This window comes from Leptosomus discolor, unplaced genomic scaffold (assembly GCF_034619465.1).
Source record: "Leptosomus discolor isolate bLepDis1 unplaced genomic scaffold, bLepDis1.hap2 HAP2_SCAFFOLD_29, whole genome shotgun sequence".
Lineage (NCBI taxonomy): Eukaryota > Metazoa > Chordata > Aves > Leptosomiformes > Leptosomidae > Leptosomus > Leptosomus discolor.
Window position 1 is genome coordinate 793,084 of NW_028237772.1, and position 12,990 is coordinate 806,073.

At 50.9% G+C, this 12,990-nt stretch overlaps 1 protein-coding gene across 1 annotated transcript; it reads right to left on the minus strand.

Annotated features, from left to right (window-relative positions):
* Positions 1-2,444: 2,444 nt before the first annotated feature.
* On the minus strand, positions 2,445-6,679 carry LOC147412853 (structure-specific endonuclease subunit EME1-like). Its single transcript, XM_086480959.1, is given in 9 exon segments — positions 2,445-2,621; positions 2,985-3,174; positions 4,006-4,121; positions 4,658-4,787; positions 5,015-5,133; positions 5,617-5,709; positions 5,899-6,026; positions 6,110-6,299; positions 6,302-6,679. Coding segments are annotated over 9 exon segments (1,521 nt in total).
* Between the last annotated feature and the right edge of the window lie 6,311 nt (positions 6,680-12,990).

Sequence of the window (12,990 nt, forward strand, 5' to 3'; positions counted from 1 at the left end):
TGAATCTGAGAAAACTCAACAACAACTCAGTGTTATTAAGCAGGGATTCTTTATTGCACTTCAAGATTTTTTTTTCCTATGTGAGGTTTGTTTTGTTTTTTCTTTTTTTTTAGGGGGGGGAGGGGGAAGGGGGGGTTTAGGGTGACCCCAGGGGTGACGCCGGGGTTCCCCTGTCCCCTCCCTAGCAAAACCTTGCCACACACACACACCCCTGTGCGGGAGCTGCGTGAGAACACTGACACGATCAATGTGATCTAACAAGTGAACCTTTATTTCCGTGTTTCCAGTGCCATTTATAACCCTCGACCACACCCAATAAATACTGATTGGCTTCATCGCAACTAACGGCCCATAGTCCAACCTGATTGGCCACTTTGCGAGTCATGTTCAAGTCACGGTCACAAATGTTCACACCCATCTTCTTCAAGAAATTACAACGGCGTCATGAATGGCGGCTGTCTCTTCTCCTGCACCTGTAAGACGTTCATGCCCCCTGCACCGGAAGTTGTTTCTACTTTCAGCAGTTCCAGTACGTCCCAGCTCCAATTCTCTGGAAAGGCTGGATTGTTCACATGTCCCTTATTTCGAAGATATCCTTCCACACTCCTCCTTCCTCGGCTAACAGAGAATGCAAAACCATGCGAAGGTGAAAAATGGCATTTCTCATGTGGGTACATTGGTCAGCTAACGAGTCCAAAGCATCAGCTCTCCGATTGGTTAGGATTTCTAATATTGCCTGTAAGCGGGTTATGCGGTTAAGATTATAGATCGGTTCTCTGGCTCCCGCTATCAGTTCGTTGGGGTTCCAACTAGCTGGGCCATAATGTCGTCTGATTCTCTCAGTGGGCCGCTCATCCTTTCTCCACTTTTGACCACTGTTTCGGGTCAGACTGGTATCAGTCCTCCTGTTCTCACGCCTCAACTCATCGTACACCCTAATTCCTAGCTGGTTTCCCTCGTCAGAGGCTAACAGGAAGAATAGGGGCCTAAAGGATCCCACATAGCATATACCAGACCAGTTTGGTGGCAATCTTCGATAGGCTGCCGTCCGCATATCCAGTAATGCCCTTGCAAAGCCCAGGTCCCATTGGCGAAGGGACCTTCCCACATTGCAGAGTCTATGGGTTGCTCAGAATACAATGTGTTTCCCGGTCCTAGTGCTCCTCCTAAAATGGTTGCATCTCCATATCGATCACAATATTTACATTTCCACGCCCCCGATTCCTTTTTCCACACACAGTTACATCCCCACTTACTTTGATTAGTACTAGACCAAAATGTTTTAAACAGTGTGCGGGTTCCATGTCAATGCTGCCACGCCCATTGGTGCACTCGTACAGTAGGATTTTTGCTGGTGGTATTTTCTCGCAGACAGAAAGGGAGTCAGGGATCAAACTTGCTGTCTCGCCGGGCAGCTTTAGCACCCTCTCTGCAGGGACTGGTGAGGGAGCGTTTTGCCCAATTGCACAAGTAATCTCCAAACCGCCCTTTTTATTTTCAGTGAGCCTCCTTCAATATTGCCACCCTCCTCCCCCCAGCTCACTGACAGGAGGAGGAGGAGATCGTTTGCCTGCTGCTCATTTTTTCTCTCCTCGGTCTTACAGGCACGAATTGGGAAAGAGGGTGCAGAGGGGATGTTGGGCTTTTCTTTAATCCAATTGGATAGGAATATTTTTAAGATTCTAGTGGCTTGTCTGTCCATTACTTCTCTAGGTATTCCTTTTTTCAGCCCTTCCATCCACAAATCGACCCTCTTTCTTTGTCCCTCACTGTCTGACCCTCTCTTAAAAACATATTCCTCAATCTAATGAAAAGAAAGCTTTTTTTTGTGCAAACTGTTCAGATCTCATAATTCCACGCATATAATCAGATTTCAAGACCCTCTATCAATTAAGTCGTCTGGAGACTGAACCAGGGCAGTCTAAATTGATATCTGAAAATTAGTCTTCCTCCTTCCCATCTGCCACAGTGGAACACTGAGTCTATTTGGTGAGGCAAAGCTCTTCCACCTCACTAGGGCAGGTACTGGGGGGCAGCACCGCGTTGCTTTAGCATTAGGATTTTTCACAGTGGAGAGGGAAGATAACTACTTGCAGTAGAAAGTATTCCTTTTGACAGATGGCATAGCTGTCTGCATTCAAGATGGCATATTAAGAAGCAAAGATCGTTATTATTCAAAATATTTTATTTTGGATAAAATAAATAAAAGGAACTGTCGACTCTCAACCATGTCCAACTCGTGCTCTTCTGGAAGATGTTGACCATCTTTCTTGTGTAAACTCCACGCGTTCAGCAACTTCATCCAACCTTCTGCTACAATCAATTCTAAATCTGTTTTAAGTCTTTAAACTAGGATTGATGACTGTTTGTTCTCTAAGTCCTTGTGCCCGGCAGAAAACTGAGTACTTGAACCAGGCAAACACTAAAATCCTCATTGCCTGGGGCTAGCCAGTGAAATACAAAGAGAGGCCAGGACTGGGGGCAGTCATCTGCAGATAGATTCGGCAGGAGAGCTCTGGGCCGATCCACCGGGAGGTGGCTGTCACACCGTCGCCGCAGCACACGGGGATATTCGCCAGCATGTTTTCCTTCTCCTGCTCCGAAGAGCATCTGCTATAGGCCTAAAAGCAACACAAAGGAACAGCAGTGTCATCCAGTTGCATCCGTTGCTCAAAAAAAATAATCCGATCTCTGCGCCTGTCACCGCTCCACCCTTTCACAACGGACGCTCCTTTTTCACCCCGTCTCTCCCCAGCTCTCATTTGGGAGCTCACAGGCCTATGCAGAACCACTACTGCTCCCTCAGTAGCCTGCTCTGTAAGGCCAAAGCAATGGGTGCCGTGGCACCAGTTCCCTCACTGCCTTACTAAACAGCTCGCACAGAACTGTTGTGTCCAATTTAATACCAATGAAATGATTTCTTCCCCTCCTTACGTTAGCTGGCTGCCTGCACACAGTCCTCAGTATTCCTGAGGCATCCTCACCCGGTACAGAAGCTGAGGAGAAGGGTAGACAGACACGATAGCCTCAGTCGTCTCGAGGCTGACCCGGTTAAATTGTTGTATCTGTCTCTTCCAAGCTTCCAAGAGACCCTTTTGAGAAGGAGCCGCCTTCACCCCTCTGCACCGCTCCTTCTCTAAGCTGAAAGGGAGCCCCGTCTTCTCTCGCTCTCGCCTGGGGAGAACAAAGGATGGGAAAGAAAATGAGGCAATGAGGCTGCGAAGAAAATCCTATCCCTGCACCTGTTGTCACACGGCCAACAGAGAAGGAGAGCCACCTCTCACTCCATGCTATTACAGACACCGCTGGCATCAAAGTAAATGCTAAAAACTGGGCCCGATTTTCTTTAAATCAAATTTCCTACCGAAAAAGGAACAATCCTGTACTTGGGAGCAATCCTGACACAAGCCAACATACATACAAAGTGGTAAACAAGAATTCACTTTCTGACTGTCAACCGTAATGAAACACTTCACGTGTCACTGTTAATGACATCTCACTTCTTCTCACGGCCAAGATGTGACATACAGCAGCTGCTGTGACAGGAATGCTACGATCGTGTGGGACAGCACAAGGGGGCTTGCTTAGCCACTGCTGTGCAACCTGCTGCTGTTCTTCCTTATCCATGGCAGCAGCTAAGCAGCTCCTCCTCAGTAATGTCTCTCTTGGTTACACACGGAAGAAAAGCTGGTGCTGTAAAAGCCCAGCTCTAGTTGCGATCCCTTCCCACTCCTAAAATCAGACTGACAACAAGAGCTTTGCTCGATGTCAAGTGAGACTCCAATGTGAAACCAGAGTCTGTCCCCACCCCTCCCCGGGCAGGACCTCCGTTTCCAAGAACCAACCCTGTGCTGAATGAGCAGCTGCTCTGTGTCGCCTGGTCTTTCAAAATCGTCACACCGTGCTGCCCTGAAGTGCAGCCCTGTACCTGCTGTTCCCCCGCAGTCCCTGTGAAAGTGCAGCCTCTCCAAAGAAGACATTACCAAATCTCGTCTGCTTACTCACTTGAACGGTGCTTCAGCTACAGCTTTTGTGAACACGGTGGCGTATGCTCCGATCTCCCCCCAGGTCTCAAAAAACCTGACTTGGATTTGTTTCCTCAGCTGCAGATCGAGCAAGGCCTGTAAAGATCATTGGAAACAACAGATGGAACAATGGATCTTCTCACATCCAACTCCACTCTTGGTTGAAAGGGTCACAGCATCTTGCTCGAGGACAAGAACATCGAAGCTCTCCCCGTTGGGGGAACAGCTTATTTAAGGCACTGAAGTATTATGGGGCAGCCTGTCTCCTGCCAGTTAAGAGCAGTTGAGTGCCATTTCAGCTGCTGCAGCTCCTCAGTGGCAGGCGCTTGTTCCACGCAGGCCAGCCAGCCCAAGGCAGCGCTGACATGCTTTGCCAGCGGGCCACGAAGGGCGAGAGATGCTGAGCGAGACGGACGTCAGGATGGAGGTGAACGAGACACGTCGGTCCGTGGCAGAGCAGGGACGTCCCTGAGCAGGGGGGAGCTGAGCCCAAAGAGCTCTGTCCACAGACACACGGACTAACGGGGGCTGAATCCCCCCCATCCAAAAAGTGTGGGACTGGGTCAAATGCTCAAGCAATGGCAGACAACAAGAGCTGGTGGCTGCGTGTCATCAGTTTGAAAAGGACTCACCTCTTCCATTCTGGTTACCACTGGGCCAGAGTCCTCAGCTTTCCTTTTTCTCCCTTTTCGTTGTCCCTCCTTTTGGTCTCCGTTCACCGCTGCCTGTCCCAGTCTGGTTTTTGACGGAAATAGGAAAGACCTAAGAAGAGTAAAGCAAGGCTGGGAGCTCATGCTCTTCCCCAGGTCATTGTGGTGACAGGCTGGATGGACCTTTGCTTCTGTTTCTATACAACAAAGCGTGGAGCAGTTCTGGGTGGGAACACCTCTTACGCTCCAGTCTTTGCTAGAAGGAGTTAATGTAAGCGCTGATGGCATTTTTCAAGGGCAGAGACAACACAGAAACATTTGGAGGGAAAAGAGTTTAACCTGAAACAATTTTGTGCTCCAACTACGGCCAGCGCCAGAGTTTTCCCGGGCATTTTCTCCATCGCATGAGCTACGTAACTCTGGAGGGTCTCCTGTCCTTCAGCACAGCCCTGGGCCTCCTGCAAAGATCAACAGAGAAAAGGAGTTAAACCCTTCTGAGGTGCACATGCAAGCGCAGCAACCTATGGCTCTGATTCTGCAGCTGGATCTGCAGATGAGAAAATCTGTTTGCGATGCTTCTCAGGGGCAAGCAGGCAATACTTGATGCAGCCTAAAGTTACGGCAGTGGCCTCACTGCCCTTTATTTCCTGCCCTAACCCGTGACAGGCAGAAGGAAATCAAAAATAATCTCACTTCATCTGCCAATGTTACCTCCTCAAAAATCTGTGACAAGCTGTAACTGGGAACGAAAGCTTGTCAGAACTTTGCATTGTACAACCCTAGTGGTTTTGACCCGTTAATGGCTTCTAAAACCAGATTTCTGGTTTACTGAAACTGTGGCTCCAACCCCCATCAAAACCTTCCTGCCGTGAAGGGGGATGACAACCACCACCTTCACAGCAAGGCGTGTCTGGGGGCACAGAAGTCATCAGCACTCTCACTTGTACAGAGTTGTGAACCATGGACAAAAGCTCCTCCAAGTGAAGCACAGCCAGGACATTGGGATCTTCTGCCCATTCGTCTTCTTCTTCCATCTGTCCAGACAGGAAAACCAACAGCCAGACCAACAGTCTGCTTCTGAGTCGCTCCAACCAGCGCTGCCACTCAGAGCTCTGAGGCAGGGAGATTCGAGGGTTTTTACTTGGGTTGCTAAATACAATTGTTAACGAGTGCAAGTAACAGAGGAAGGAAAGGGCAAGAACAGGGAGATTTTGCTCACAAACCTGAGATGACACGATCTTCCTCCTCCAGGTGATGCTGCAGGGAACAGTCTGATTCTCAACCAGGCAGGAATAATTCGCGGCCTGCAAGGCGCCGAGGATCTTTTCACCGCATTCGGACTGGAAGAGAGCTGGAACCGGTGCCTGGGTCAGGCTTCCACAGAGAGGAGACCCCACTCAGCCCAAGGCAGAGGTGGGCTGTGGGGACAAGTACCAGGATCCAGCGCCGCCGTTAGGTATTTCTGGCAGTCCCCTGGTCGCTGAGCTTTCAGCATCGTGGCAAGGGCCCTCTTCCTCTCTTTTTCCTGCTCCTGCTGCCTCCTCCGTGCTTCTCACTCCTTCCTCCTCTGCCACGCCGCCTGGCAGGGTGCCTCCCTGTCCCTCTGACTGTATTTGGACTTCTTGGGCGGGGGGGGGATGTTTCTGGGCTCGCTCCGCTTACCAGGGACCTACTGGGCTGCTCTGTGGAGTCCCGCCGAGAGGCCGGCAGCAGGGACCAGGAGGGCCTCTCGGCATCAGCCGTGCCATGGCAGCTGCTGCCAGACCCTGCTCCAAATGCCAGGGCTTCCCACGGCCCTCGGCTGCCCAGTGCCACCAGGTCACCACGGGCACAAGGGCCAGTTCTCCAGGCTGCATCCCCACTGCCCAGGTGGGGGACCTTGAAAGCCACCTCCCTCCTTACTTCCACTCTTCTCTGGATCCTCTCAGACAAAGGGATGACCTCTACCACGTCTTCGTCTTCGTCCTCCTCTTCCTCTACCGCCACCACATCGTCTACCACCATGTCGCCTACCACCACCCCATCATAATCCTCCTCCTCCACATCTAGCACCTCCTGCTCCGCCTCCTCCTCCAGATTTTCCTCCTCCACCAGCTCTTCCTCCTCCTCCCCCAGCGCCTCCTCCTCCTCCTCCTCGCTGTCACTGCTCAGCACCACCACGGGCACTGACAGCCTCTCCGGACGGGCACATAGGGACAGGCCGCGGCCCGCCTCGCCGGGCCGTGGCGGTGGCGCTGGCGGGGGGTGCAGCAGGGAGGCGAGGGCTGGCAGCTCCCCGTCGCTGTGTGAGTGCGGGGGGCTCTGCGGCTGGGCCGCCTCGGCGGGGCGGGGGTAGGGCCCGGCGGCGAGAGGGCCCAGCGGGGAGGCTGTGCTTGAGGAGGGGGGTGCCCCGGGGGAGGGCCCTGCCGGGACAGTGGGGTCAGGGCCTGCGGGTGGGAAGGGCCTCGGGTGGTTCCCGGCGCAGCCTGCTGGGAGCCAGCTCGGAGCGGCGGCCGCGGTGCTGGCGGCGTCCTCTGTTGTGGAGGCCAAACTGGGCGAGGATGGGTCCTGCATGACCTCTCCAGGCTGCTGCTGGGCTGCCCTCGCAGTGGAGAAATTGATCGTCCTTGGAGAAACAGCGTTTGTGTGCGCCGGGGAGAGACCGAGCCGCGAGGGGGGCAGGAGTCGTGAGGCTTCAAAAATCCCCTTTGTTCCTCGGGCAGTGTCGCGGGCAGAAATATTCCCAGGGTGTCCCTGGGGTGGCATCAGAACGGTGAAGTTTTGCCGCTGATGCCCGATAGGACTTCAGTCGAGTTCCAAACTCTCTGTTTCGGCCTTCTCTAGGTAAGCGCTGTGCCCTGCATGTCTGATGCTTTGGGGTTCAATTTTTTTATGGGGAAGCTTCTTTCATGCAACACAAAATGTAGCCCGGGAGTTTTTCTGAGAAAAGTTCGTTGGGCTGTAACTCTGTGGCATTTGTGTGATTGAGACTAGCTCGTGTTCATCTTTGCCTCCTTCCCTGTAGTCTGTCAAGTCTCGGAGCCTTTCTTTTCCTTAATGGGTAAGCTCCTGAAATTCATGGCTCTTTGTAGAGCAATTAGCCTTCTCTCAACACTACCTCTAGCTCACTGTGCATGTATGGTAATTTAATTAAGATTAAATTAATGCAGTGGCTTCCCTCAAGTTAAGGAGAGAACATGACGAGAACCACTCTTCCATACGAAGCTGCTGCTCAAGAGGCTAAATGGAGAGATTCAGAAAAATTGGATTTGCCTGCTCACTGCATGAAAAGCAGTACGGAAGAGATTTAGAAGAAGAACTAATTCTATCTCAATCATTTTTAGCGGAGAGGAGGTCATGAGAGGGTCAGCTTTCTTGATAAGAAAACCAGTGTTTTCTGTCTGTGTCTTTTGTTGCTTTGTTTAAGGAGGAATTCTGTGGCGTGAAAGGTAGTCTGTGTCCCAGAGAAAGTCAGTGTCTACAACAGCTGATTATTTTTTTTTCCTTGACTTGCCCTGGTTGTAACTCGAGAATTTGCACAAAATGCTTCACTGAGCGTGTTCAGGGTAGGAATTCTATGTACGCCGGTGTGTAGTCCTGGCTTGGAGTCTTCTCGTCTGTAAGAGTTCAGAGTATGACTGTGTAAGGAACCGCCCCGCGGCCGAGGAGGAAGCTGAAAGGGAGATCACAGCTTGTCTGTTCTCCAGGCCATGTCAGGCCCATCCCAGCAACCAGCAGTGCCTGTGCCTCATGTGACGAGGCCTGGCTGGAACAGGAATTTGTGCCAGGCCTTCGGCATCGCTGCCGAGAGTTTTATTCCTCCCTGGGCAGCAGCAGCAGCAGCAGCACTTGAGATGGGGCCTCTTTGCAGGGGCCTTAGGCCGTGGGGGGTCTTGTTGCAAATCTGCAGTGGGTAAGAAAAACTCCTCTACCCACAGTGAGATCAGTAGAGACGTCCTTTAATAACGATGCGCCCCGGGGACATGGGATCCTTCCCCAAGATGTCCGCCTGCACATTGCAATCAACAGAGATTTAGACAGTAAATTGATACATAGTTAATTTATACAATACAGATTTAATTTCATCCTCTCGATGATTGGTTCTTCTCTCAAGACAGGTACCATCCAAGGCTGTTGGGGTGTGGACTAGCATTCATATGAAGGAAAACCACATAGCTCGTGTGTAAACTGTAGGAAAATGGAAGAGTTGGTGGTTTAGTGACACGCTCAAAGCAAAAGGAGTCTTTTAGTGCTGGGTGTTGGTGCTGAGGGTTGCCAAGTCGATTGGCAGCTTCACGTAAGCCATTTGAGAACAAGGCCCTGAGAGCAAGGATCTCCAGGGATGTCTCGGGCAGGGCTGGGAAGGGGTGAGGGAGGCTCCAGGCTGCTGCAGAGGGGTGGGTGGTAAGTAGGGTGTGGGGGATAGCTGGGCTGGCTCTAAATGTCCTGGTAATGAGCTGACAGTCCCCGTGTGCGGTCTTGGCTCAGGCTTTCCAGCAGTAGCTGTGAGCGCAGCTTCAAGGCAGGAGGCGGGGAGGGCAGTGAGGAGGCTGGGATGCTCTCCTGGGTACCCGTCGTGGAGATGCTGTGGCTGGAGTTCCACTGCAAATGTTCTTTCCCCCAGTTGGTCCCCAGCCCGAGCCAGGCCCTTGGTTGGGGTCAGCGCCCGTGGCAGAGGAGCAGATCAGAGTGATGGCTGGCTCAGCATGAAGCATCCAGGAGGGTGCTCCTTGCCTCAACGAGCTCCCCCCCATCCGGGGCCTTGCTGGAGACAAACACATCCACCTCTGCCTTATGCCTGTGCCGGCTGGTCTGCAGGAGCTTTGTGCAGCATGGGGTCCTGCTTGAATATCAAGAGAGGTGCTCCTCCTTGAGTAATTGCTCATCGAGATGGCTAGCAGTGTCCCACCGCAGCACCAGCACTGCTGACGCCTTTTGAAATCAGTGGTAACCTGATCTCCTAGGAGCAGTCTTGTTCTCTATCTCTTTCCATGTGAATATATATATTTTTTTAAAGATTCTGTGATGAACTTTAAATAGGCTTAAACTTGTCCACTTTGTTTTTATACAACACTGATAGTAGCATCCTTTTCTCCTCTCGTGGCCCCACTGGCACAGCTAAAATGCCAAAAGGAAGAAACAGTTCTTTGTTTGCTCGTTGTCCTACGTGGCAGGGGGCTATGTTTTATGTAATTCTTGTCCGGGTGCTTCAGAGCTGACAAAGCTTTCTTGTGTGTGAACGGCATTGTGTGCGAGGGCTGGCGGGGCCAGCAGGAGAGCAGAGACCCAGAGCACTCACAAATGAAGAGGCACAAATGGAGGTTAATTTCGGAAGGAACGGGGAGCGATGGAGACATGGAAATGGTGAGAGGTTTGTCATGGGTCACAGAGATGGTGGCTTGGAAAATGGTAGCTCTGAGCTCTTGGGGAAGCCATTGCCGGTGGTCAGGAGGAAAACGGGTCCTCGAGCAGTGCCTGGGTAACATCCAAGAAAGCTCTGCAGAGCTTTAAGCTGCTCTGTGCTGTTTATTCCTCTGCTGCTGCATGGAAAGATGGCCCGGTCAGCCCCTGCTCTGTCACCATGGGCTCCACGGCTGAGCAACCGCCAGCGTTGTCCTCCTGGGGACCCGTCTGGGGAAGTGGTGTGTTATTTGGGGCTGTCGGTGCTCAAAACGCCCAAGCAAGAGTGTCTGCATTGTAGGAGGATTGCCTGTCCCTGTGTCTTCTCTGAAGTGCTTGTTCTTCAGTTCCCAAACGGTCTCGAGTCAATTTGTGGCGATGCAGTGTCTCTTGGTGTTGGTTTTAAGGAACTAAAAGGATTTGGCTTTTTTTTCCCCCTTTCCCAAAATGAATTAAAATGCAGAATTAATTACACTCGTGCTGGGCCACACCAGTCGTCATGGTGAAGCTCACTGAAAATGGGGTTTGGCATGTGTTCTGTGCTGGTCTACAGAAGTGTTCTGCCTAGGTTGCTTTTTTTGGTTTTTCTTTCAAGAAACAGTCCTTTAGCATTTACTGTGCTGTTGCTTCTTCCATCTCTAGGCAGGCTAGAAAGCGTGGAGATGCTGACCTCTGCCAAAGTGATGCATCTGGACTTTGTACTGCTCCAAAATGCAGTCTTTCTTAAGGCAGGAAAAATAACCTGCCTTACATTGTGAAAAATAAAACTACCCTAATAAATCCAGTGTGGGTGAAGTTGTGTTGGCTGCATGCGTGCTGCTTCCTGAAAAGATTTTACTTCAAAATACACTGTATGAAGTGGTATTTGTTCCAACATAAATGAAAGAATGCCTTTTTTTGTGGTGATGCTGGAGGGAAATCATACACCTCATGTTAGAATACAAAATTCCGGTCCACAGCTCTTGGGTGCTGGAGTCGTGTCCTCTACATGCAAGTTGGTTGTAATGTGCTGTGGTACGACGCAAGGAGCTGTACGCTGACAGTCTGGGTCTTGCATACAGTAGTGTAAGACATAGCACTGTTTGCCTGGAAGTTTGGTGAGGAGAGGCGTGGGTATAAAAGGAAAAGGAGTTGCACTGCAAAACACCTACTGATATTTGGAATGGCTTTCAAATCTCCTAGAGATGTGAATATCGCTGTCATGGAGCTGCTGATAATGGCGTATGCACTGAAGACTTCCTGTGCCAGGAACATCATTGGGGTCATCCCCTACTTCCCCTACAGCAAACAGAGCAAAATGAGGAAGAGAGGCTCTATAGTCTGCAAGCTGCTGGCCTCAATGCTCGCCAAGGCAGGTGAGTGTCACAGGGAGCAGCAGCGTGGCAGGCTTGGGCGCTGCTGGGCGTCCCAGAGGGCTTCTCTCCTTCTGCTCTTCTTCTGTTTGATGTGGGGACCTGCTGCTGAGCCCTTGAGCCACTTGGGGGAATTAAGTTTCTTTGGTTTAATTTTAATTGTTTGCAACTTGCCCCTGGGGAAGCGGCCTAGAAGTGTCATATTGAAGTGCAGTGTCAGCCTAGTGCTGTGACTTGTCGCATGCCTGTTTCTCCTTGTGTCTTTGGAACTTTTTTTGTTAATCTCTTTATGCTTCCTCTATCACATGGCACAATAGTCGGAGTAATAGCTAAAACAGTCTGGAAAATGGAGATATTTGAGGAACTCCAGCCATGTGGGAGTTGTGTCAAGGAGTTGTGGGGTTTTTTTTTCTTTAGGTTTAACACACATGATCACTATGGACCTTCATCAAAAGGAAATTCAAGGCTTCTCTAGCTGCCCAGTCGACAACCTGAAAGCATCCCCTTTCTTGCTTCAGTATATACAGGAAGAAGTGAGGTTCCTTTAGTACTCTATATATCAACTTGTCTTAACGTGACAGCAGCATTGGGCCTCTGCTTATGTGGAGGTTGTGTTGTCAGGCTAGGTCAATCGTTCTGAGAATTAATTCTTTCTTAGGAGGTACCTATTGCATGTTTCTGTGGGAAAATGTTCTATTGTACGATTGTGCCTGGAAAGCAAGTGAACTCTTGATGATAAGCAGAAGATGAGCTCGCCCTCTGTAGAGTTAGTGCCATTTGAGAGATGCTGTTTGTGCTCCTGCATGTAATCACCTTTTAAGTCCCGTTAAACTGTCTCCTCTCACCCTTTGTTCCGGGGTGGATGTCTGACTGCTCTGAATTATTGATAGACTTTGTCTTGGGCTGAGTGTAGGAATGCTGAGCACAGCAGGGCTGGGGGCAGGGCACAGAGGTTTTATTTGCCGTGTGCAAAAGACTGATGATTTATGGCCACACAGTGCGAGCAAGGCTTCCCGCTATGGGGAGGTGGGCCCTGGGTTCAGACCTTCCTCTGCAGACAGCAGTAGCTGCCGCTGGTCCGTGTAGGGCAGGTTAAATACAGTGAATGTTCCCACCTTTGCCCGTTTTGAGTGCAAGGCCAAGGCCTTCTCTGCGCTGGCAGTGGGGCTGTGCATGCTGGCGAGAGCCAGGGTTTGATACCTCTGCCCCCCAGAGCCCATCACCACACCTTCCCCTTCCTTCCCCTCGCTGTGTTGCCACAGAACGAAGATTTTGGGTCTGGGGAAGGAGAGTGGGTGCGATGGTTCAGGCACGTATCAAATCAGCTACTTGCTGGCAAGAAGGTCTTTACTTACAGAACTTTTTATCACATCCCGATTCCAGAAATGCAGTTATTGTAGCCAAATCTCCTGGTGCAGCTAAAAGGTAAATGGATGCTTTCCTAGATGGTTAAAAGTAACTTGGAAAAGATCTGAGCTGATGGGAAATGCACCAGGAAAAATATGGGAGGGTGGCAAATGGATCAGCCATCTAGTCTGTAAGTCCTCCGTGTCTGGAAACAGGGGGGGAGTCTGTAGTGGTGCA